General features: G+C 40.1%; 1 protein-coding gene across 1 annotated transcript in view; it reads left to right on the top strand.

The window, feature by feature from the left end:
- otc (ornithine transcarbamylase) overlaps positions 1–25,200 on the top strand; it is a 64,728-nt gene extending 39,528 nt beyond the window's left edge. The window contains exons 5-10 of the mRNA XM_063049876.1: positions 7,142–7,295; positions 14,205–14,327; positions 16,738–16,791; positions 16,916–17,065; positions 23,087–23,224; positions 25,026–25,200. Coding sequence (XP_062905946.1) covers positions 7,142–7,295; positions 14,205–14,327; positions 16,738–16,791; positions 16,916–17,065; positions 23,087–23,224; positions 25,026–25,085 — 679 coding nt within the window. The 3' untranslated portion in view covers positions 25,086–25,200. The remainder of the gene's footprint in view (positions 1–7,141; positions 7,296–14,204; positions 14,328–16,737; positions 16,792–16,915; positions 17,066–23,086; positions 23,225–25,025) is intronic.
- Positions 25,201–25,570: the final 370 nt, after the last annotated feature.

Genomic DNA, 25,570 nt, shown 5'->3' with positions numbered 1-25,570 from the left:
TTATCAGTTCTGTGCACGAATAACGCGTTGGAGCCCACAAGATCTGGTATCCTTTCCACACCTCGATCTCCTCCGAGCCCGGTTGACCCTCGGCTGGGATCACTTCCGGTGAGCGACCAGAGCCTCGACTCACGTCCGACCTCGTCTCCCTCCTCGATGAAAAGACCGCGCATTCCCTCTGGTTCCCACACATAACAGATAGAATAACGTGACTTCCATTGGTTAGCAAATGAATACAAGTCCTGTTATCACTAATTATAACCCAAACGTGCTGCTACAGAGAACCCCTTACATCAGCAGTTAACGTTACAGAGAAGCCATTTTGTCAGCCTTAACAATTAACATTACAGGTAATATTACTGAGAACCCGACAACTGCATATCCTAACCTCCAAAGAGGAGATTGCCTTCACCATCACTTAGAACTTTTTCAGCATCATCATGGGTAACCTCCTCACTGTGAGACATCTAAGACTTCATCCTCCTGCCATCCTGCCTCTCCTTCAATCTCCACACACTTTAGACATACAAGCTGCTTGTGGTGCCAGCTTGAACCTCCCACTTTACCCCCCCCCACCAAAGAATTGGGCTGTGAGTGATTCTTCAGTTCATTAGTAACATAGTCATTGAAATGCAGATATAGTTAATTGTGCCCTTGGTGTACGACCAAACAATGTAGTAGGGACGTCGAGAGGATAAATTGATCTTGGTGCTCATATTTGCATAAAGTATGTCATTGTGCTGCTGACTTTTTGTTTCATCCTAAGAAGTAAAGCAGCATATGATGGTGCTTTTTGATCATTTTTTTTTGGTGATTGCTTTATTGCTGCTAAAATGTTTTGTACAATGGGTAAAAACACACCACGGAAGTAACTGCCTCAATACATGGATTGGGGACCCCTTATCATGGATAACTTAACAAATCAAATCATCTGCTTCAGAATGTAACCTGTACAACCATTAATTGGCTGCATCTTGTTGAGTGGATTTAGCGAATCTAATTAGAATGACAGAACATAGAATGGGCCCACAATGTTGGGCGGATCTAATTAAACTCTAAATTAAAAGCTAACTAAACTAGTCCCTTCTACCTACACAAATCGATTCTGTGCATATTCATATCCAAGCGTTTCTTAAATGTGTATCATAATTGCCTCCACTACCACCCTGGTAGTGCATTCTAGGCACCCAGCACTCTGTTTCCTTTTTGAAAAAAGAGATTACTCTTCACGCCTGCTTTGGAAGTCACAATTTTCAGCTCATTTAATGTGAGTAAGCTTCAGATTCCTAGATGTATATGGGCCAAAGAAATACCAAAATGACTGAGTGACAGATTTCCATCCATCTGTCATTTAATTCCGTCAGTGGACTCCACCAGTGACAATTAAAATAAGAGCTGTGCAATGCTTCACAGCTGCTGTCTGCAGAAGTTGCAGTTTCCACTTCTTTACCACCAGGTAACATGAGAAGTGGGTCACATCCTTGAAGTGCTCTTCCTGCAGAAAACCACAACACACCGATGCAGCAGGTTGCTCTGAGGATGAGGGATATATAGAACTTCGGTACATGTGGCTGTAAAATTGTCTCAACAAACGGAGTCCTGTACCACAAGTGGCCCCCTGCTACTACAGGTTACAGGCTCATTATTCGAACAGATTACAACATGGAGATATTTTGAAGGGTTTGGAAAGGCTACAGTAATCTGCAAAGGCGTACTAAAGTGATGAAGCGCCAGCAGGCACCTGCAGACAGCAGCGCATCAACGTTCCACTTGGGGCCCTTTAATTCAAATCTTTTTGCTCATTTGCTTCTTACTCCACTGGTGATGGATGGTCAAGAGCGTTCTGGCTGGTTGCAACACAGACTGGTATGGAGGCTTCGATGCACAGGATTGCAAGAAGCTGCAGAGGGTTGTAGCACAGTCTTTGCCTTGTGCTGGTGCCGCAAAACAACACATTTTGTCATATAAGGCAGTGACAATATGAGCCTGATTCCTATTCTGTGTTAGAAATGCAGATCACATATTACATATTTCACCTCCAGTCTTTGGCAGAGGAGCAGAGATACGTCTTTAAAAGATGCCAGAGAAGCTTTAGCCAGGCTACCTTGAATCTTGCCTGAAGAGACCGGGATAACTTCCTAATGGGCAGGAATGCTGCCAGTTTTGGTCACCATTGCAATAAGAGATGTACAAGCAACACACACAAAACGTTGGTGGAAAGCAGCAGGCCAAGTAGCATCTATAGAAAGAAGTACAGTCGACGTTTCGGGCCGAGACCCTTCTACAGAACAAACTGAAATAAGGGATAGTAAGAGATTTGAGGGGGGAGGGGGAAGGGGAGATCTAAAATGATAGGAGAAGACAGGAGGGTGAGGGATGGAGCTAAGAGCTGGAAAGTTGATTGGCAAAAGGGATACAAGGCTGGAGAAGGGAGAGGATCATGGGAGGGGAGGCCTAGGGAGAGAAAGAGGGGGAGGGGAGCACCAGAGGAAGATATAGTGAGAGGGACAGAGGGAGAAAAAAGAGAGAAGGAGGAAATAAATAAATAAATACGGGATGGGGTAAGAAGGGGAGGAGGGGCATTAATGGAAGTTAGAGAAGTCAATATTCATGCCATCAGGTTGGAGGCTACCCAGAAGGAATATAAGGTGTTGTTTCTCCAACCTGAGTGTGGCTTCATCTTGACAGTAGAGGAGGCCATGGATGGGCATACATGTTTCCCCCCGCTGTCCGAAGGTAGAGCGTTCCTGTGAAACGATTTGTAAGCTGAAATGTCATAAAGCAAAGAAGCAATTACCTTTTATTTATATCGGAAAATTTTGTGAGTGTTCACAGACCCAAAAATAACCTACCAAATCATGCCAAATAACACATAAAACTTAAAATAACACTACCATATAGTAAAAGCAGGAATGATAAGATAAATACACAGCTTATATAAAGTAGAAATACTTTTCCACAATCATTACTGCACTGTTCTCCGTAGCGAAAATCTCACATGAGCACCGTCGGCAGAAAATCTCACGCAAGTGCTGTTAGCAAAAACACGGCGGAAGTGCTCTCCAGTAACCTTCAAGCTATGAAGCTGCCAAATCATACCAAATAACATGCAAAAATATGCATCCTATATGAAGTAGAAATAATGTATGTACAGTGTAGTATCACTTAGCGGAATCGGGAAGACAGCGCCAAGCACACTGATGATGGTGTGTTAGGCTGAGTTGTTGCAAGTTGGGTGGTGCAGTGGCCCCCACCCTCCAGGCCACCAACCGATACCGATCCGCGAAGCATGCAGGGGTGCAGCGGTAGCTGGGAGGTACACAGCACATCTTTAAGAAAAAAGTGGAAATAAACATGCTAATTAATTAGGTGCAGCACGTAATTGTCAGCCCAGATCAGTGCGGATTTCCGATTGCATCGTCTCTGATGTGGGCGGACAATTACGTGTCGGGTGGCACCTAATTAATTAGCATGTTTATTTCGACTTTTTTCTTAAAGATGTGCTGTGTGCCTCCCGGCTACCGCTGCATTCTCCGCGAATCGGTATCTGTCCGCAGCTCGGGGGTTGGGGTGGTGGGACACTGGGGTGTCATCTCGTCGTCTGTTTCCATTAGGGCAGGCAGGTCACCTTCTATCTCTGCCCGCCTCGATGTCGAAGGTCAAGGTTCGTCGTCTGCTGTGGCTGATGTGGAAGGCTTGCTTGACTGCTGAGCCTCGCGCATTTTTCTATCACACAGTTCTTTGTAAGGACTCAAACCATCTTGAAAATATCCCCTAAACCTATATACCCTTTCAAAATTAAAGTTGTACTTTATCATTGTAGTGAAAATCTCATGCAGTTGCTTCACATTCATTTCGCTAATGAATTCGGTTTCAATTGTTATCCTTTTTTCTTCCAATTGCATCAGCTCTTCATCTATCAGATCTTAGTCATGGGATGCCAAAACCTCCTCAACATCATCTTCGTCAGCTTCCATAAGCCAAACTCACTTTGTCCTTACTTTGTTCACCACGATCGAAACGCTTAATTGTGTCTAGTTTTATGCTAAGTGTAACACCCTTACGAGCTCTTTTAGGCTTTTCCAGTACCTTAGAACTCATCTCGCTAACGGCTGCTCACAAGCACGTGTTTAAGCACTGCCGGCGAGAATGTAGTTCCGAATTCGGGGAGAGCAGCTGCTCTGGGCGCGCGCTGCCTTTTATGGCATGCTGATTTTTTCGCGCGCTTATTTTCCTCGTGTGCGGCTTTTTTTTGTAACAGTGAAAACACCTTCTGAAAACGAAAACAGGGTACTAATGTAGGTCTTTCGTATCAGTAAGGTTTCGTAAAGCAAACGTTCAAAAAGTGGGGGACACCTGTATCAGAATGGGAATGGGATGTAGAATTAAAATGTGTGGCCACTGGGAGATCCTGTTTTCTCTGGTGGACAGAGCGTAGGTGTTCAGTGAGATGTGCAAACTAGCTTAGTTTTCACAATTAGAACATAGAAAAGAATTTAATTGACCCAACTTTAATACATAGATCATTATTAAAAAATGGAAATGCAACCCAGGCAATGTGCCATAGCCTTTTACTTTGGATGACTGCAGATTTTGATTGGCTAGTGTATCTAATTATGGGTTTGTGGGGTAAACCTAATTTATGACATTTTATGTAGCGTCACTGATCTGCGTTTCCAGCAATTAAGATCACAGTATAAAAAGTCAGAAGAATACCATCACCTGTTAAATATTTGTTGCTTACTTGTCTGTGATATTGAACACACTTGCCCGAGTAACGGCTTTGAATTGTTGCAGATACTCTAACGTATCCCAGAGTTCCATATTCCAGTGCCAAAGCCAGAGTATAAATGTACTGAGTGCAAGGTGATGGTATTCTGTTGCTCAGCAACCTCCATTACAAGGTTGTGCAGTCTACTAAATCTAATAAGGTTTTCTTCAGGGAACAGCTCTGAGAGAGCCACCTTAGATTGCTTTCTACTTGCCCTACCAAATCATCATCAGAATATGTTGTGGGCAGTGATCAACAATGACCTCAATAGAAGGGACGGAGCATTTTAATCATCGGAACACTATTGTTGCTGCAAAGAGCACTGGTTATCTTTCTTGTATATGCAATGATAATCCATGAAATGAAAGAGAATGTCAAGTGCATCTTTCACAGTTTTTGTTTCGGGCTCTTGTGGTAGTAAATGTAAATGGGCCAATTTACCCAAAGAAGCATTGTCCTGGGGCACAGCATTCTGAAAGTGCGTTGTGCTGTGAGCCTGACACAGTGCACAATTTTGCCTTTGACCATCGTTACCATGGCAAGGGCAGACATTAAGAGCAATCAAAGCCTGATTATTGCTTTGCTGCCATTTTAGGAATGCAATTCTAAGCACTGCCTGAACCTTAAAGGTAGAACCTTAAAGGGGCATATTAAATCAAGCCCATTGGTGAACCTGAAACACAAGATGAAGAATTTTTATGAGGAGAGCTTGCAAAAAAAGTGGAGAATTCTTTCATGTTTGACGGAAGCCTTGGTTTGCATGATTGTGGTCTTCACTTTGATTTAAAGGTGTTGTCACCAGAGAAAGTGTTCCTGGTTCAGTACCTGGAATATAGGCAAAAGCCCAGGAGTTCCCTGGTGATTAAACAATGTGGACATTTTACTACTCGTAAAACGTTACTGCAGCATTTCATAGGAAAAATAAAAAGCTGAACAGGTCAATATTTGAACATATTTAGTGCCTGTTGTTCGCTTAAAACTGACATTACACAGAGGCAAGTTTGACGAAAATAGAAATAGCAACCACCCAGATTTCCTGTATCAGCTGACTGCACCTGTAGGGACTGCAGCAAGATAAATATAGGACAAGTAACTACGTCTGCATACAGATTTTTTTTGTGATCAGGCTGGGTATAGGTCATAGCCAGACTGCTCCAAGAAACGCCTGATTTTACAACTCCTGAATCTGTTACTTTAGGCAAATGTACCAAGATGTTGCACCTTTCATATCGTTTCAGGATGTCCTAAGTACTCCTTATGCCTGTGACATGTTACATTGATCTTCTGTAAGATAGAAAATGTCACCATTGCTTTATTTCTTAGTCATGTTACTTATTAAGTGGTCTTTTTTTTTCCTGTCAGACTTGTTTTTTCGATTCTTTTTATTCCTTTGGCGTGATTTGTGTGATCCTTGGCATTTCAGGTAATGACATGCTCCCTTTAAACTTTGGTGTCTGAGTTAACCAGCCATTGAGATGGATCAGCACCAAATTGTTGCTTGGAACTAGAGAAAGCGATCAGTCCAGTTTCCTGATCACTGACTGGTAAACCCCACTGAGAAACATATGTGTAGTTGCTAGATAAGTTCACAGCTGGTTACGCTGCAACACTCACTGTTTGGTAAGTACAGTATTCCGCAAATAGCAGCAGATGGAATTTAATTCAGGCCAAATTTCACATGTACTAACGATCACAGTACCCAGGGAAACATATGTCAACAAAGCACTATATTTACATGAAGAGGATAGGAAGAAGAGTTTTGAAGGTAAGAATACTGCAGTATCCTGTAATAATTTGAATCTATTTGTTTCATTTACAGGGTTTTCCATTAGTTACAATCATCACATAATTGGTTACTTTGACCTAAGAAAAATATACTTGCAACTCGGTTCACTTTGTTTGTACAATTGATTCTATACTAGCAGATTGGTCAAGAAACAGCAGAACATTCTTCATTTCCTTTGTAAATCACTGCCTGCCAAGGTCACCAATGTCAATAGAACATATTTCAGGCTATACCATCTTGCCAGAGAAGCTGCTTTTTAATATGAAATTCAAATATCTTTTTCCATCTGTGCTCTAGATTCAAATTAAGCCAAGCAGCTGGGCCAAGTTGCTCTCATTTGACCTGTGTAAGGGGTCCCAAGTGAAATGAGGTTAACTGGGTGTTATAAATTGTTGGTTATGAATGTGAGTTCAGATGTAATCAAATATGATTGTGACTGAAGCACACAAAGCAAATCTTTTTAAAAAAACAAATAGCAAACTAGATGCAGAATTATTATCTTTACATTTTGATGCTTTTAAATGTTGGTTTCTGCGTCTCGTATTGTTCGGTAATATTTTGAGTCTGCCTATTTTATATTCCAGGGTGTTGTCTGGGATGACTGACCTGATCCTGGCCAGGGTGTACAAACACTCTGATCTCGTGCAACTCGCAGAAGATGGTTCAATCCCAGTGATCAATGGGCTGTCAGAGCTGTACCATCCTATCCAAATCCTGGCTGATTACCTTACCCTTCAGGTATCCCCAGGGAACTTCTCATGTTTGAATATAACATTTTTGTGGGAGAGAAAAAAATTCCTGCGGAATTTTTCACTAGTTAAAGAATTGAGCAAATGCTCTCTTATGCCTAACTGAGAAATTGATCGTTATTTTCATTGATAAAACTCTGTGCCAACGATAAACATTGGTCTTTATATTTTCCTTCATTTTGCATTAGAAATATTACATTTACAATTTGACTACTGACCAATGCTATATGTTTGTGGGATTAGATGGTCAGTGTTTTTTTTTTTGAAAAGCGAGAATATAAAAGGAAACAAAATGAAGATATTATTGAAGGGAAAAATAAGCTAAAACCAAATACTTAGGTCTATATTTTTATTGTTACTGTTGTTGTTCCTTTTCACGCCTTGTGTTGCATCAGGCAGCATTTTTGCCTTTTCCGTAACTCAACTTCGTCGAGTTGCTAGCTCGACACTCAACCCAACATGGATGGAAAGTGTGCAAGGAGCTGACCGGATTCGAACGAGGGACCATTTGGATTGAAGACCGGTGCTGATGCCACTACACAACTAGCTGGCTAATAATTGTTACTGATTTTGATTTTTAAAAATTCAAGCCCTAAATTAAATTTAACTTGTCAGTTGATGCATTATTGTCCAAGGATACAGCAGGAAGTACATCAGATAGAAAGTTAGGTAAAGCAGCAGCAGAAAGGAATTTAATTCAGGCAAATATGAAGTAATGCACTTTGGGAGGTCAAATTCTTATAGGATTTATAGAGCAAATTGCAGGGCCCTTGTGATTATTGACCTACAGAAAGAACTTCGGGTACAAGGCCATAGCTCTCTATAAGTGCTAACATGGGTGGGTAAGGTAGAGAAAAGGTTATTTGGCACTTAACCATAGAAAACCATAGAAACTACAGCACAGAAACAGGCCTTTTGGCCCTTCTTGGCTGTGCCGAACCATTTTCTGCTTAGTCCCACTGACCTGCATACGGACCATATCCCTCCATACACCTCCCATCCATGTATCTGTCCAATTTATTCTTAAATGTTAAAAAAGAACCCACATTTACCACCTCGTCTGGCAGCTCATTCCATACTCCCACCACTCTCTGTGTGAAGAAGCCCCCCCTCTAATGTTCCCTTTAAACTTTTCCCCCCTCACCCTTAACCCATGTCCTCTGGTTTTTTTCTCCCCTTGCCTCAGTGGAAAAAGCCTGCTTGCATTCACTCTATCTATACCCATCATAACTTTATATACCTCTATCAAATCTCCCCTCATTCTTCTACACTCCAGGGAATAAAGTCCTAACCTATTCAACCTTTCTCTGTAACTGAGTTTCTCAAGTCCCGGCAACATCCTTGTAAACCTTCTCTGCACTCTTTCAACCTTACTTATATCCTTCCTGTAATTTGGTGACCAAAACTGAACACAGTACTCCAGATTCGGCCTCACCAATGCCTTATACAACCTCATCATAACATTCCAGCTCTTATACTCAATACTTTGATTAATAAAGGCCAATGTACGAAAAGCTCTCTTTACGACCCTATCTACCTGTGACGCCACTTTTAGGGAATTTTGTATCTGTATTCCCAGATCCCTCTGTTCCACTGCACTCCTCAGTGCCTTACCATTAACCCTGTATGTTCTACCTTGGTTTGTCCTTCCAACGTGCAATACCTCACACTTGTCTGTATTAAACTCCACCTGCCATTTTTCAGCCCATTTTTCCAGCTGGTCCAAGTCCCTCTGCAGGCTCTGAAAACCTTCCTCACTGTCTACTACACCTCCAATCTTTGTATCATCAGCAAATTTGCTGATCCAATTTACCACATTATCATCCAGATCATTGATATAGATGAAAAATAACAATGGACCCAGCACTGATCCCTGTGGCACACCACTAGTGACAGACCTCCACTCGGAGAAGCAATTCTCTACTACCACTCTTTGGCTTCTTCCGCTGAGCCAATGTCTAATCCGATTTACCACCTCTCCATTTATACCTAGCGACTGAATTTTCCTAACTAGCCTCCCATGCGGGACCTTGTCAAAGGCCTTACTGAAGTCCATAATGGGTCAAGCATTGAGTTTAAGAGTTAGGAAGTGACATTGCAGCTGAATAAAACTTTGGATATGGTAACAATAGAGAGGGTAGCACACAAAAACTGCAGGAGGAACTCAGCAGGTCAAGGAAGGATCTATGGAAACAAATAAATAGTTGATGTTTTGGGCCAAGACCCTTCACCAAGACTGGAAAAGAAGGGAGAAGATGCCAGAATAAGAAGGTGGGGGGAAGGGGAAGGAGGACAAGCTAGAAGGTGATAGGTGAAGCCAGGGGATGGGGGAGGGGGGGATGCAGTTAGAAGCTGGGAGGTGACAGGTGGAAAAGGCAAAGGGCTGGGGAAGAAGGAATTTATTGGGAAAGGAGAGTGGACCATGGAGATTGGGAAGGAGGAGGGGCCCCATGGGTAATAGGCGATGTTCCCTTTAATTTTTTTTTACAGCTGTACAGACCAGCTATTGCTTTGAGCAGGAAGCTTTTACCAGCCTGAAAACTGCACAACACTTTAATTTTTTTGTAATATGCGCATAAAACAAACACAAACCACAGCTCACAGCACAAATAAACAATGTCAGGCTGTCAAAACAACTGACAGGCACAATGGCAAAAGTAAAATGTTTTGACTAGATGGTGTTGGCGTTCAGCAAGCCGGTGGCTTATTGACAATGAGCTACCAACTTTTAATCTGTGTTTATTGTTACAATTTGTAACAGTATTGTAATTTGAAACACTAACAATATAAATACATTGAAGCTCTAAAATGTTTCAAAGTAAAGGTTGTGGAACATTTATTATTTAGAAAATTTATGGAATACATTCATTAACCCATAATCATAGGATATTTCTCAATTATATTAGCTTAATTTCAAAATTATATTAACATTATTGAAAAGAAAATTCCAGCTGTGCAGCACCTGTGTGCAAGAGCATTTCAGCTACTGTGCAGCTTAGAAGGGAACAGTGATGTTACGCAGATGAGGAGAAGATATAAGAGGTCAGAGTGGGGAATTGAAGAAGGGGGAAAGGGGAAGAAAATTACCGGAAGTTGGAAAAGTAAGTGTTCATGTCGGAGGCTACCTAGATGGAATATGACGTGTTGCTCCTCCAACCTGGGAGTGGCCTCATCATGGAGCGAAAAGAGGCCTCAGACTGACATGTCAGAATGGGAATGGGGATGGGAATTAATATGGTTGGCCACTGGGAAATTCCACTTTGTACAGATGGAGCCAAAGTGGTCCCCCAATCTATGTCAAGTCTCACCAATGTAGAAGAAGCTGCATTGGGAGCAGCAAAGTGAGTTTATAAATGTATGAGGGGAATAAATAGTCAGTTTTCATTCCTCCCAGGGACTAGTTCCAGAACTAGAGGGCACAGGTTTAAGGTGAAAAAGAAGTAAAGAACTGAGGAGTAACTTTTTGTTTTTCACAGAGAGGGTGATGAAAATTTAGAATGAGCCGCCAGAGGAGGTAGTGGAGGCAGGTATAATTGTGGTATTTAAAAGGCCTTTAGATAGGAACGGTATAAAGGGGTTTGGTCCTAATTGGGGCTAATGCAGCTTGCATTGAAACGCATCGCAGTGAGCTCAGATGAGGTGGTATGAAAGGCCCTGTTTTTCTGCTGTGCTAAACAACAGCGATATGGTCCATGACAAGTTGATGTTATCTCAGCAGGTCAGGCAGAATCTCTCCTTTAATTACTGTCTGTTTCACACTGCTTTTACTTAACCTTTTGAGGTCACCTACTTCCTCAGAGAAATGGAAGTTACCAGCAATCTGTCCCAATTGCTCTTGTCTTAAGGACTGACTCACTGCGCTCTTGAGAAACTGTGGCAGTGCTTCCTGTTCTCATCAGCCGTGTTGCCACAGAAAGACACACTTGGTTATCATTGCAATCTACTGTTACAGAGTTTCAGACTATTCAGCATTGTTCTTTCTAAACTCCGTTCTCAGGAAAATCCATGCCAGTAGATCCAGAGAATGCCCTAATGTAGACTGTGTGGAAAGAGGAACATCCCGTGAATGCAGGAGAGCGGTAGTGGAAAAAGATGCATTCTGCAGGAATGACATGCTTCCTACTTCAACTGCTGGAACTGAGAATATAACCTTTGCAGTAACTGTAATCTTAAAAGTTACTATTTCCAAATATCGAAGCTAATGGCTAGCAGAAGTCTACAGAAAGTGGCTTGATAGTAAAGCCTACTGAAGGCAGATATCTTGGTGCATAACACTGCTACCTATTCTGGAGCAGTGATGCTAATACCACACTCATTCACAGAGAAATACTCTTCTTGCCTCTACAGTCTCCCCAAGCCAAAGGGTGAAAAAGCAGCTTGTCCTTCTCTCCAAATCATTGAACAGAATCAGGAAGCAAGGAAGGCCAGCATGCCCAAGCAGGGAAAGATTCCTGCACTTCCAGTCTCAAAAGGTGGAATGAAACTGCTTTAAATCTCAGAGAGCTTTCAATGACACATAGCTGCTAGTCACTTCACATATCCAGTGCACCTGCAGGGCCCAGCCAAAGCACACAGCTAAAGTTAAGAGTGCATTCATCATTTGTGGGATGCTACACAGCATCTACTGTCAGTGTAATTGGAGTGTGCACAGAGAATTGTGGACATTCTTGATCAAGTGATGCTTGTGAGGTGTCCACAAGATGAAGGAATTATAGATGTGGGCAAATGTGTGGACATGAAGCACTATGTTAATGGGACTGCAGAGACCATCTCTGTATTGGGTAGATGTTTATACTTTATCTTGCTAAATGATCTCTGCTGGTGTGTGGTAATCCACAAAGAATCTTGCTTATCTTGCTTGTGCTAGTGTGAGGTCTCACATTTCTGGGTGTTTTCATAATTATTGCATGTGGTTTCTAGTATACCCTACATTGTAACAAACTTCAAAGTCTCACTGTTTCAAATGCACCAACACCCCATGTGTTTAAGCGCTGCCTCATCATGCCAGTGAAGTGTTAGCTATGCCAGGCTTCTGCCATAATCCACAGTCAAGAACATTACATTTCTAAACATCACTGAAATATCAGACATTCAACACAAGGCTGTAAAAGTGTGTGCTCTGTTTATATTCTAGTCTGGACATAACAGTGGGCAGATGCATCAGACCTCTATGCCTTCTTCCTTCCTTCAAAAATGCCGATGTGGAAGGAGTGCCTAATTACCAGGCAGAAGCAATTGGCACAGAGATTTCCTGAAAGGTGTTTGAAAGCCGAAATGCTGTATGAAATGAAATGATGAGCAAATGGTCTGAAATTATTCTCTGAAATACTTTTATGAAGCTCTGTAAATGAACACTAGTACATATCAGTGTGAGTGTCCTTGGCTGTCTAATCATAATGATGGGTGGACTATTTAGATAGTTGTGAGGAAAATGTATGTGTGTCAAACTTGTTTCGCTGTAGCTTCAGATAAGCTCCACCTTCAGATATGTTTCCTTTATCTTTGTTTAATCTTGGTTCCTAACTCTGATGGACGGTTATCAGTCTGAAGTACTCACCCCAGGTTTTTTTTCCTCCACAGATGCTACTTTACCTGCTGAGTGCTTTCAGCATTATCTGTTTTTATTCCCAGTTGCTGTTCTGTCCCCTTTCAGCCACTGCAATCACTCAAAAGCTGTGGCAGCAGCAAGAGATTAACTTCATCCCCCAGTCCCAGTCAGAATCAGGTTTATTATCATCTACAAGTGTCATGAAATTTGTTTTGTGGCAGCAGTACAGTGCAGACATAAAGCATTACTATGTTACAATAAGAAATGTATAAAAAATAAATAAATACTGCAGAAAGAGCAAATAGTGAGGTAGTGTCTGTGGTTCATGGACCATTCAGAAATCTGACAGTGGAGGAGAAGAAGCTGGTCTTTAAACATTGAGTATATGTTTAATCCTGACGATGTCCTGACGAAGGGTCGACTGCGCCTCTTCCTATAGATGCTGCTTGGCCTGCTGCGTTCACCAGCAACTTTGATGTGTGTTGCTTGAATTTCCAGCATCTGCAGAATTCCTGTTGTTTGAGTATATGTCCTCAGGTTCCTATACTGTACCTCCCCCCTGATGTTGGTAGTGAGGGGAGGGCATGTCCTGGTGAGTGAGGATACTTAATGTTGAATGCTACCTTCTTGAGGCACTACGTTTTGAAGATGACAATGGGGAAGATAGTGTCCATGATGGAGCTGGGTGAATATACAACCCTCTGCAGCTTTTTTCTGATCCTGTGCAGTTGCCACTCCACACCAGACAGTGATGCAACCAGTTAGAATGCTCTCCACTACATCTGTAGAAATTGGCTAGAGTCTTTGGCGACTTAACAAATCTCCTCAAAGTCCTAATGAAGTAGAGCTGTTGGTGTGCCTTCTTCATGAATATGTTGGGCCCAGGATAGATCTTCTGAGGGGTTGACACCCAGAAGCTGCTGGCTCCCTCAATGAGGACTAGTGTGTGTTCTCCCTATTTCCCCTTCCTGAAGTCCACAATCAATTCCTTGGTCTTACTGACTTTGAGCACAAGCTTGTTGTTGCAATACCACTCAACTAGCTGATCTATCTCACCTCCTCATCACCATCTGAGAGTCTGGCAACAACAGTTTGGCTCTATTCTCTCCAGCCCTGATGGAGGGCATCAAATAAGATGTCATGTAGTTGTGGAAGATTGGCAGAGTTAGAACGGATTCACTCTGGCAGGTAAATGTGCAGATGCACTTCCTGTGGAAACTGCAGGAGTGAGGACAATCCAGTTATATTTCTATATAAAAGATTCAAATTTAGGAGGAAGAACAATCTTCAGAAGATACAAATTATTCTGCATAGCTTATCATTGATCCTGTAAATATGTTTCTTTTTTAGGAACATTTTGGCAAACTGAAGGATCTGACTGTGTCTTGGATAGGAGATGGAAACAATGTGTTACACTCTTTCATGATGAGCGCTCCTAAGCTTGGAATGCATCTACGCATTGCTACTCCTAAGGTATGCTTTCTGGTGCAAGAGGTGCTTCCACTGGGGAGTAGAAGGACGTTGTGGTATTCATTACAGAGTTAATACCCGACTTGACATAAGCTCAACCGTGGCCAGTATGGAAATGTGCACAACTTGTACTTATTTTTGCTATAATTGGCCCAACCAATACAATTAATGCAGCAATCCTAAACCGGCAATTAATCTGTTTGACGATGAAACATCAAATACTGATCTAGAAAAAAGAATATGCATAGTAATACTCGGAAATCAAACTGACCTGAGTAAAATATTAACCAGGCTAACATGGCACCTCCCGACCCTGCTCCTGCCTTGAATGTTATATCACTATTTACACCTGATCCAAACTTGAATTCAAGGCACCTGGGGCTAGGTTTTGTCAGGCCCAGGATGGTCAGACCACACTAATTCATTCTAACAAATACAAAGTGATCTTCACAGTAATGGTTTGCATATTCTGCAGCCGACGTTCCCTCTAAATTAATTTTACAGCTGTGCAGACCAACCATTGCTCGGAGTAGGAAACTTTTAAAGTCAGAAATCTGCATGGCACTTTAAATGTTTTTTGTAATATGCATAGTATGAATGTTTAGAATGAAAATTGAAAAGTCACATACTTTTGATTTTATTAATTGCAGGATATAATGAAATACAGTACAGCAAAGAAAATCTTAAACAATTCTTAAACTTTTTCTAGCTGTGTCCAATTCCAGCTGTGCAGCAATAAAAGGCTGGGTGTGCTGGAGCATACATGCAGGTGAGAGGCAAGTGTCTGCAGCATCATTAATTCCTGCATGGAATTAAGAAAACATGTATCTTCTTAATAGAGTTATGACTGCTACAGGGAAGCAGAAGTTGACTCACTCAAACATCACTGCAAATTTCACCAGAATTGTAGTCAGCTCAATAAGTACAGGGACAGATACAAATAAGGTACTTGCAGATTTTACAGTTTGCTAACTGGTCACTAATTGCACCCAAAACATTCACATTTTGCCATGCTAATTAAAGGATGACAACATATGCTTTTAAAACACAAACTTCATGAGACCATTAAAATAAACCTTCCCATTTAGTGTTTTCTCAACCTAACATTATAGAGTGACAAAAATAATGCACTTTGTCATTTGTGACCTTGCCTCAGGTATTTTTTCTTGTTGCTTCACATTCTCAATGTAGCTGTAGAATTGACTAGAGCAAAGCTTTTAATTTAGATAGAAGCAACATGCGCAAAATGCTGGAGGAACTCAGCAGCCCAGGCAGCGTCTATGGAAAAGAGTACAGTCGACGTTTCAGGCCGAGGCCCTTCATCAGAGTCTGAAAAGTTGACTATACTCTTTTCCGTGTATGCCTGACCTGTTAAGTTCCTGTAGCATTTTGAATGTGTTGCTTGGATTTCAAGCATCTGCAGATTTTCTTGTTTAAGATGGATTGGACCTAGAATTGCCATTTTCTAATTTCACACATAAGACTGCACATTTATTTTTGATAAGAAACTAAGATTACAAATGAAGCATTTGTAATAACCTAAATTATGTACAGTTAAAATACAGTTTTATTCACTTATTACAGTTCTATATGGCGGAATTTTGCTTACTGGACGAGGGTTTGTTTACTGGCAATCAATCAACAATAAATTGTGAGATTGAAAATAATTTGGCCTCAGTTTCCTTCAACTGGTGCTTGGAACAGGACTGCTGGTAGTCCAGATGGCAGGTCTGCAATATATGGAATGTCTGACCACCTTAACTTAAGTGCAGCAGGTGTTTGGACATAAATCTGGTGCCCATGCATAACCCAGCTGACATAGTATTCCAGCTAGAATATATTGCTTCACAGCAAGGGTCAACTTTAAACAAAGTAAGAAAGACAAACAGCAAATGCCTGGACTTTTGTATAAAATTATTCCTACCCTTGAGTAAAACTAGCGTTTAGGATGTTCTGAATGTTAATTCCAAACCCTGTTCTGTTTTGTTTATTGTATCATAGTATGTATCAGTTCTGTTCATGTCACTATTATCATTATGTGTGTGAAGTAACTTGTTTTCTTGACTTCGTGGATGTCAATGCAACAATACTACAAAGTCAGAGGTTAATCAGTTTTACTTCATTAGCATCATTAACACTGGCTACCCACAAATTATTTTAGTGTTGACATGTTAGGGTTCTGTTGAAGCCTTACAACAGGAATCGACAATGTTCAGAGACAAATACGTATGAGACAAGCTCTCAGTCATCTGATTAGGATTGCATAGTTCGAGCTCAAAATTATCTTAAACCTTATTAATTATTGTCTGTTATCAACATTCCTGCCTTTTGGGTTATGACTAATAGACTTCTTTGTGAAAACTTGTAGCATCACTAAAGGAGAAAGATTCATAGAAGTATTTTCTCTTTCTAGGGCTTTGAACCTGATACCAATGTCACCAAGATTGCTAAATCATTGGCTGAAGAGGTAATTTGTTCCCTTTCAATATATATTGTGAGGATTTTCGGTGTTGATAATCCTTCCATTTTGGGGATGAAATTGCATGTTTCTAAAGAGGTTTTTTTTGTTTTACATTTATTGTTGATATTAGTGTGGAACCAAGTTGTTGTTCACGAGTGATCCTCTGGAAGCAGCAAATGGAGCCAATGTTCTGGTAACAGACACGTGGATCAGCATGGGACAGGAAGAGGAGAAAGCGGAGCGACTGAAGGCATTCCATGGTTATCAAATCACAATGAAGGTAGGGCATGAGAACTGTAGAAACATAGAAAATAGGTGCAGGAGTAGGCCATTCGGCCCTTCGAGCCTGCACCGCCATTCAGTACGATCATGGCTGATCATCCATCTCAGAACCCTGTACCAGCCTTCCCTCCATACCCCCTGATCCCTTTAGCCACAAGGGCCAAATTTAACTCCCTCTTAAATATAGCTAATGAACTGGCCTCAACTGTTTCCTGTGGCAGAGAATTCCACAGATTCACCACTCTCTATGTGAAGAAGTTTTTCCTCATCTCGGTCCTAAAAGGCTTCCTCTTTATCCTCAAACTGTGACCCCTCGTTCTAGAAGTCTGTCATCCAGTTTCTCTTCATCAGGTTCAATAATAGTAATTATTTCCTCAATGCTGCATTTTTGCCTCAGTTTATAACTACTTTTTTAATATTTTTTATTCATATGTAGCGTGGAATAAGTCCTCCCAGCCCTTTGAGCCGTGCTGCCCAGCAATCCCCTGATTTAATCCTGGCCTAATCACGGGACAATTTACAATGAGAACTGGTACATCTTTAGACAGTGGGGGGACACCGGAGCACCCGGAAGAAACCCATGTGGTATAAACTCCTTACAGGCAGCGGTGAGAATGGAGCCCAGGCTGCCTGCACTGTAAAGCATTATTCTAACCATTTTGTGCCACACAAAATCTTTTAATTCTTTACCTCAGTGCATACATCCCAGCCCTTTGCCTCCATGATAACTGGAGTTGAAATTAGAATTCTAGTAGTTTTGCTAAGGTTGAAGATACGTTATTCAAATTTGGTATTTCACCAGTGCTACCAAAGGCAGAGCTTTCAGAGATTTTTAGATGGATTTGTCAGTTACAGCACTTTTTTTTCATCTCAGTTTGTGATAAGGAGGCTTTGGTTATAGTAATGCATGGACAAGTTATATGATTGTCTGCTTACAAAAGTTGAAATTAAAATCATTTTGCAGGCTGAGCGTATACATTTTGTTATCTGTGATCTGTTGAGCAGCTGAAGTCAATATGTTCACAATATAGGAATAGCAATCATGCCAGGAGATCTTTGTCCTGATGACACTTTTAAAGTTCCTTTTCAGGTTTTATGCCAATGGCAAGGGCGTTAATGGCTGAGTTAAAACTGTTTCTGTGTTGTTTCGTTATCACAAACTTGCAAGGAAGCAGTAATAGCCAATAAGTCCCATAACATCTTACATCAGGGGTTCTCTAGAAAAGTGTCCCAGTTCAATCATTTTCAGCTGCATCATCAATGGCTTTCAGTTTATGTTTGCTGATGATTGCTTAGAACTGAGTTCCATTTGCAACTCTTCACACTATGAAGCAATCGTGCCAAAAGCAGTAAGGTTTGGACAGATGTGGCCTGAAAAAAATAGCAAGCATAAATTATGCCTCAAGGACAATGTCATGTGTATCTTCTGTTTAAATTATTCTCCCCCCATAATCAAAATCTGGGAGTAGGAGTGTTTATTATTTATCATAAACATAACTGGACAATACATAAATAGTATATTTCAGCCACACACATACATACAACCAAATGAAACAACATTCCTTTGAACTGTGGATAACGGTGCACCCACAAAACATCAATCACCTATGGCACATAAAACATAAAACAAAATATAATCACAAATAAGTTAATAAAATATAATTCAAAATGCACGTAACGCACAGCACAGGTAAACAGTAAACCATAAAGAGTACAGTGAGCAGCTCGCTGACCTAGTGACGAGATTTCAGTGGTGGCAGAGTACTCGACAGTTTCGACAGACCTGATGCTCCTGTACAGTAGTGGGTCAAAGAGATTGTGGGATGGATGGCAGGGATCTTCACAACAATGCTTCACGCCCTTACTATGCAACGCTTCTGGTAAATGTCACAAATGGGGGGGAGGGAGAACCCGGTGATCCTCTTGACAGTTTTTACTCTGCTTTGTAGGATCTTGGAGTACAATGCTCACAATGCTTTTATTCAGCCGAACCGGAGCTAGTTTAGGAATGTGGTGGAATACTTCACACTCTCTGGATGTGTTCACCTAAAAAGTGTGATACCATCCACTACAAAGTAGCTTACTTGTTTGAAATCCCAGTTACCATCGAAACATTTATTTCCTCCACCACCATTGCTCCCTGACTGTACTACGTAGCATCTTCAAATGCTTTAGAAGGAATTTGCTCAGGAATTTTTAACAGTATCTCACAAGCCCAGAAAGAACAAAGGCAACAGACACTTGAAAATAAGGCACTATTCTGAATGAGAGATACTACAGCACAAAGCTCTTGAACTCCTTGCCTAACAGATCTGTGGGACTATCTTTATAAAACAGACTGAAATAGTTCAAGAATGCTGCAAGCTCCCATCTTTGCAAGGACAAATGGGGATGCTTGATAAAACGGGCCTTGTCAGTGACACATGTATCCTGAAGTTCTACGAGTCTGTGGTGGCCAGTGCGATCATGTTTGCTGTTGTGTGCTGGGGCAGCAGGCTGAGGGTAGCAGACACCAACACAATCAACAAACTCATTCGTAAGGCCAGTGATGTTGTAGGATAGAACTGGACTCTGATGGTGGTGTCTGAAAAGAGGATGCTGTCCAAGTTGCATGCCATCTTGGACAATGTCTCCCATCCACTACATAATGTACTGGTTGGGCACAGGATTACATTCAGCCAGAGACTCATTCCACCGAGATGCAGCACAAAGCGTCATAGGAAGTCATTCCTGCCTGTGGCCATCAAACTTTACAACTCCTCCCTTAGAGGGTCAGACACCCTGAGCCAATAGGCTGGTCCTGGACTTACTTTCTGGCATAATTTACATTTTACTATTTATTTATGGTGCAACTGTAACAAAAACAAATTTCCCCCAGGATATGACTATGACTAAGAAGGAACATTGAAACATCTGTCTATTATTCTTAGTAATGAATCTCTATGCTGCTTTATGTAAATTTCTTTTTGCTCTATTTATTTATATAATTTTTATTAAGGGTGGATGAGGTTGAAAAATTAAATAATTTTTGAATTCTTTTCATTCCTTGGCAAAGTTACACCTTCAGAGACATAATCTATTGTATTTACTCTTAAGAGTAATATAAAGTTATTATGTTTACTCTTAAGAGTAAAGTTATGAGTGAGAATACCGTGTTAAACCTTTGTACCACTAGATAGCAGCAAGCATCAACCAGCACGCATCTCACTACAAAAATAGTATGATTTCAATATAAATTATTTGCAATACCAACTTGAGAGACAAAATGTATTTTTTTTATTTCTAAGTTATTTTCATGGAAAATACAACACCTACATCAAATTTACTTTAAATCATCATTACATTTTTGTTTTTCAGCTGATAAGTTGTTTATCACAGGAAGGCTTACCACCATATACTATAAACATTTTACAGGGAGTCCTTGCCTTATAAACATATACTGATAAACTTAGAATTTAATTAGTTAACTGAGAAACGGATGGTCCATGGAAACCATGCAGTGACATGCAGAAGTTTGGGCACCCCGGTCAAAATTTCTGTTACTGTGAATAGCTAAGCGGGTAAAAGATGAACTGATTTCCAAAAGGCATAAAGTTAATGATGACACATTTCTTTAATATTTTAAGCAAGAATTCTTTTTTATTTCCATCTTTTACAGTTTCAAAATAACAAAAAAGGAAAAGGGCCCAAAGCAAAAGTTTGGGCACCCTGCATGGCAGTACTTAGTAACACCAACTTTGGCAAGTATCACAACTTGTAAACGCTTTTTGTAGCCAGCTAAGAGTCTTCCAATTCTTGTTTGGGGAATTTTCGCCCATTCTTCCTTGCAAAAGGCTTCTAGTTCTATGAGATTCTTGGGCCGTCTTGCATGCACTGCTCTTTTGAGGTCTATCCACAGATTTTCGATGATGTTTAGGTCAGGGACTGTGAGGGCCATGGCAAAACCTTTAGCTTGTGCCTCTTGAGGTAGTCCATTGTGGATTGTGAGGTGTGTTTAGGATCATTATCCTGTTGTAGGAGCTATCCTCTTTTCATCTTCAGCTTTTTTACAGATGGTGTGATGTTTGTTTCCAGAATTTGTTGGTATTTAATTGAATTCATTCTTCCCTCTACCAGTAAATGTTCCCCGTGCCACTGGCTGCAACACAAGCCCAAAGCATGATCGATCCACCCCCGAGCTTAACAGTTGGAGAGGTGTTCTTTTCATGAAATTCTGCACTCTTTTTTCTCCAAGCATACCTTTGCTCATTGCAGCCAAAAAGTTCTATTTTAACTTCATCAGCCCACAGGACTTGTTTCCAAAATGCATCAGGCTTGTTTAGATGTTCCTTTGAACCTTTTGAATAGAACTTTTTGGCACGGGGGTGGATCAATCATGCTTTGGGCTTGTGTTGCAGCCAGTGGCACGGGGAACATTTACTGGTAGAGGGAGGAATGAGTTCAATTAAATACCAGCAAATTCTGGAAACAAACATCACACCGTCTGTAAAAAAGCTGACGATGAAAAGAGGATGGCTTCTACAACAGGATAATGATCCTAAACACACCTCACAATCCATAATGGATGACCTCAAGAGACGTAAGCTGAAGGTTTTGCCATGACCCTCACAGTCCCCGACCTAAACATCATCGAGAATCTGTGGATAGATCTCAAAAGAGCAGTGCATGCAAGGCAGCCCAAGAATCTCACAGAACTAGAAGCCTTTTGCAAGGAAGAATGGGCGAAAATTCCCCAAACAAGAATTGGAAGACTCTTAGCTGGCTACAAAAAGCGTTTACAAGTTGTGATACTTGCCAAAGGGGGTGTTACTAAGTACTGCCATGCAGGGTGCCCAAACTTTTGCTTCGGGCCCTTTTCCTTTTTTGTTATTTTGAAACTGTAAAAGATGGAAATAGAAAGGTTTTCTTGCTTAAAATATTAAAGAAATGTGTCATCTTTAACTTTATGCCTTTTGGAAATCAGTTCATCTTTTACCTGCTTAGCTATTCACAGTAACAGAGATTTTGACCAGTGTTGCCCGAAGTTTTGCAAGCCACTGTAGGTGTTGTCTGAACCTATGATTAAATCGGTAGATTGCTGGGTGGTGTGGCTGGAAGGGCCTATTCCACACTGTATTTCAATAAGTAAATGTTTAGCGGCCACACAAGTGCTCGTGACTGACACTGGTGAGAGACTTTGGCAACAGTCTCCTGCCCCAATTAAGCAGCATAATGTCCCAAATAAATGAAGGGAATCCTGGTTAGTTTTTAAACTAGCTTTTGTTCTTTAAGAGTTGTCCCAAATAAGAAAGTGCCCTGATTAACCAATGGCCTTATTAACTGGAATCCACTGTATTTAAATTATCAATAAGAGTATGTTAATGCCAAACCTCATAAATTGCTCAAGGTTCCAAGCAGAGCTAAAGCCTGATCAATTAAACACAGGGTTCACTACTGTGTTTGAGAATGTGCCTATTGAACCAAGTCTCCTAAAGGAAGGAGTGAATTTGGTTATGTTACTATTCACTCACACATTTTATTTTGCATTGGTTGATTTTATCATTACTCTCGCACATTGATGGCCTTTCACCTGGCAACACAAACAGCTTGAATGTAGCTCAGAGCTTCCAAGTCAAATGCAAAAGTTAATAAGATTCCTGAGTTACCCATAACCAAGTTAGTTAGATCCACACAAATAAAATGGCAATTTATTAACATAAGGTGAGTGGCGACTGAAACCATACTCCACTTTGAATCACTAACTCTAGATGGGGCAAGAAATAGGAGATAGAAAGTATTTTGTACATATTTTTATTGATTTTTTTAAGTGCTTGATGATAAGAACATTGTGAGTAGTATCTATCTGCAATGTGCAGGTACACAATTAAGGTACAAGGCCATGATGAGGTAGATTAAGAGAGCAAGAGCTCATCGTTATTGTATGTGGAGTACACATTTGCCTTGTACTGGTTAGGTAAGTAGTGATAATTTAAGTGATTGCATATGATCAATAACTTCTGGGTTTTTTTCTGCTTCATAGACTGGGAAGTCCGCTGCTCCAAACTGGACATTCTTGCATTGTTTGCCACGAAAACCTGAAGAAGTTGATGATGAGGTATTTTACTCTCCACGATCACTGGTCTTCCAAGAAGCTGAAAATAGGAAATGGACAATCATGGTAAGAAAATTAAGAATATTAGAAATCACATCAGCTTAATTTTTAAAAGTTCTAATTGTGTTACAACAAAAGGAACCAGAATCTCCTTAAAACATTTATAGTCCACACAAAAACATATCCTAAAGTTAATTCTTCATTTCATGACTCTGGATGCATTGCACATCAAATCCAGAGTCTCAGAGAATTAGATAAAACACTATCATTTATTATATCTTCGATATCTTTAAGAACAGTATACTTACCTATCAGGCTATATTAATGTCACATAATGATGGATGCTAATCACAGTACTTTTAGAAAATACTTGTAAAGTGAATCAAAATTTCCTTTAATAGACATGCATTTCTAAGTTACTCAGTATGGTTTTCATAAGGAATAATTTGGTTGCTTTAAACTGGAGGGTGATTCAAAATCTGTCAAGTAATGCAAAACGAACTTTATAAATTACTCTCAGACTTAACAGGCTTCATAGCCATGACATGGATCTGTAAGTCTAGAATACTATCTTTATAAAAGTTTTTAAAGTTTATATTATCCTGGTTATTTATTGGATCTCCATTATAATTTAAATGTTAGGAAATGACACAATAGAACAGTTGACTCTTCAGTAATGGTTAACTCTTCAATAACTTTCAGCACTATTGAGCAGACTGTGGGACACGTAAAGTACACATGCAGTAAGGTCACAGGTATAGGTCAACATACATTGCTTAAAACTACAATTGCTTAAAACGTTTGAAGTTTTTTCAGTAGTGCCTACCTATGCATTAGTTCAGGGAGACTATTGTCTACTCTAACTCCATCAGCTGAGAAGGACCTTCGATTATCTGTGTCACATACATCAGTTCAGCAAGTTTCATGGGAGTTGAGGTTAATTGTTAAATGATTCGTCATGATTTGTTTCAAATGTCTTCCCTTCTAAGTTCATTCTGCTGGCATTTGTGGTTAATATTACACTTTTTTTTCTAGATTGAGATAGGACTGTAATTTCACTCAGAAGAGATACTTAGAGTATATGTTAACAGTAACTTGCAGTTGTTGAAGTTGTGGTCACAAGCAGACTTATTAGTATTAAATTGATACAATAATGACATTGTGAAAAAAATAGTTGCATTTTACTCAGTTGTTTTCAATTATGCGCATAAATATCTAAGAGGTTTCAGACTGTAGAATCTCTTTGCCTTTTTCCTGCAGCCCACTAAAACAGTTTATTTTCCTCAATGCTTCTATTTAAAACCTCTGTCTAGGAACAAGCGGCTCAGTTACCCCTTATGTGGGTCTGTGTCGTACTGATAATGCTTTGTCATCATGCTGTCCTATAAATTCAGGTTACTGTTGTCCTGGTTAAAAAAGATTGAATGCTAACTGACACTAAATGAGAACTGATAACTCTCATTTCCAACGTCCACTAAATACATTGCTCATTTCAGTAATTTTTCCATTGGATGAGGATGGAGAGTTAGAATTGTCCATAATGAAGAATTTCTGGGTTAAATATTTTATTTATAATAATGAGCTAAACTGTAAGTCATTATTGAACCTGTTTAAAGTGTTTGAATTATGTCCCTTCACAACAATCCCCATCATTATCCAGTCTTTACCAAGGATACCTTTTATTGTGAAATAGATCTTCCGACGTTTTACTCAATTCAGTTGCAAGGAGAAATTTTGTTTCCTATCTCTAGTAAATTCTTCACCTTGAAGGATGGTAACAAATAGAAACTTTTGAGCAGCAGTCCTAGATAATTATCATTATTTAAACCTCAACTTTGTGTAGCATTTGTTTGTGTTTTTCTTACAGGGTGCAATGGTGAACATACTGACAGATTATTCTCCATTGAGCAACAAACCAGAGTTCTGAATCCTGCCCTACAGTTTAGTATCCATTATGCAGGAATGCTCATAGAAGCATTATATGAAATGCTTCAAATACTGGTGTAACTCTGCAATTCTTTGATAATAAATTACACTATTTAACAGAATTATTTTGTTGACGTAAATTTATTAGTGGTAATTGAAACACAGCTGTTGGTTCATAAACTCATTTCAATTAAAAAAGAAAAGATGATGTGTAAGCATCATGTCCAGTTATTAAAACAAATACATCAGCTTGGTGATATTTTAGAGACGATGAGTGTTTGTTGATTAAGCTGTATTATTGATTTGAGATATTAATCTACATTATCTCTCAATCAAATGTTGTTCTGATTTAATCGTGAGAGATGCTAGATAGAGGCTGACTGGAAGTAGGCACTTTGTGTAGAATTTCCTCTCTGGTAGTGTACCTGGAGATAGAAGATTGTGGTCCAATTAAGTTAAATCTTCCTCCTAATATTTTGAAGTCGT

Source organism: Mobula hypostoma, chromosome 6 (assembly GCF_963921235.1).
Source record: "Mobula hypostoma chromosome 6, sMobHyp1.1, whole genome shotgun sequence".
Taxonomy (NCBI): Eukaryota; Metazoa; Chordata; class Chondrichthyes; order Myliobatiformes; family Myliobatidae; genus Mobula; species Mobula hypostoma.
Note: the sequence above shows the minus strand (reverse complement) of the source record. Positions and strands in the feature narration are given on the sequence as shown.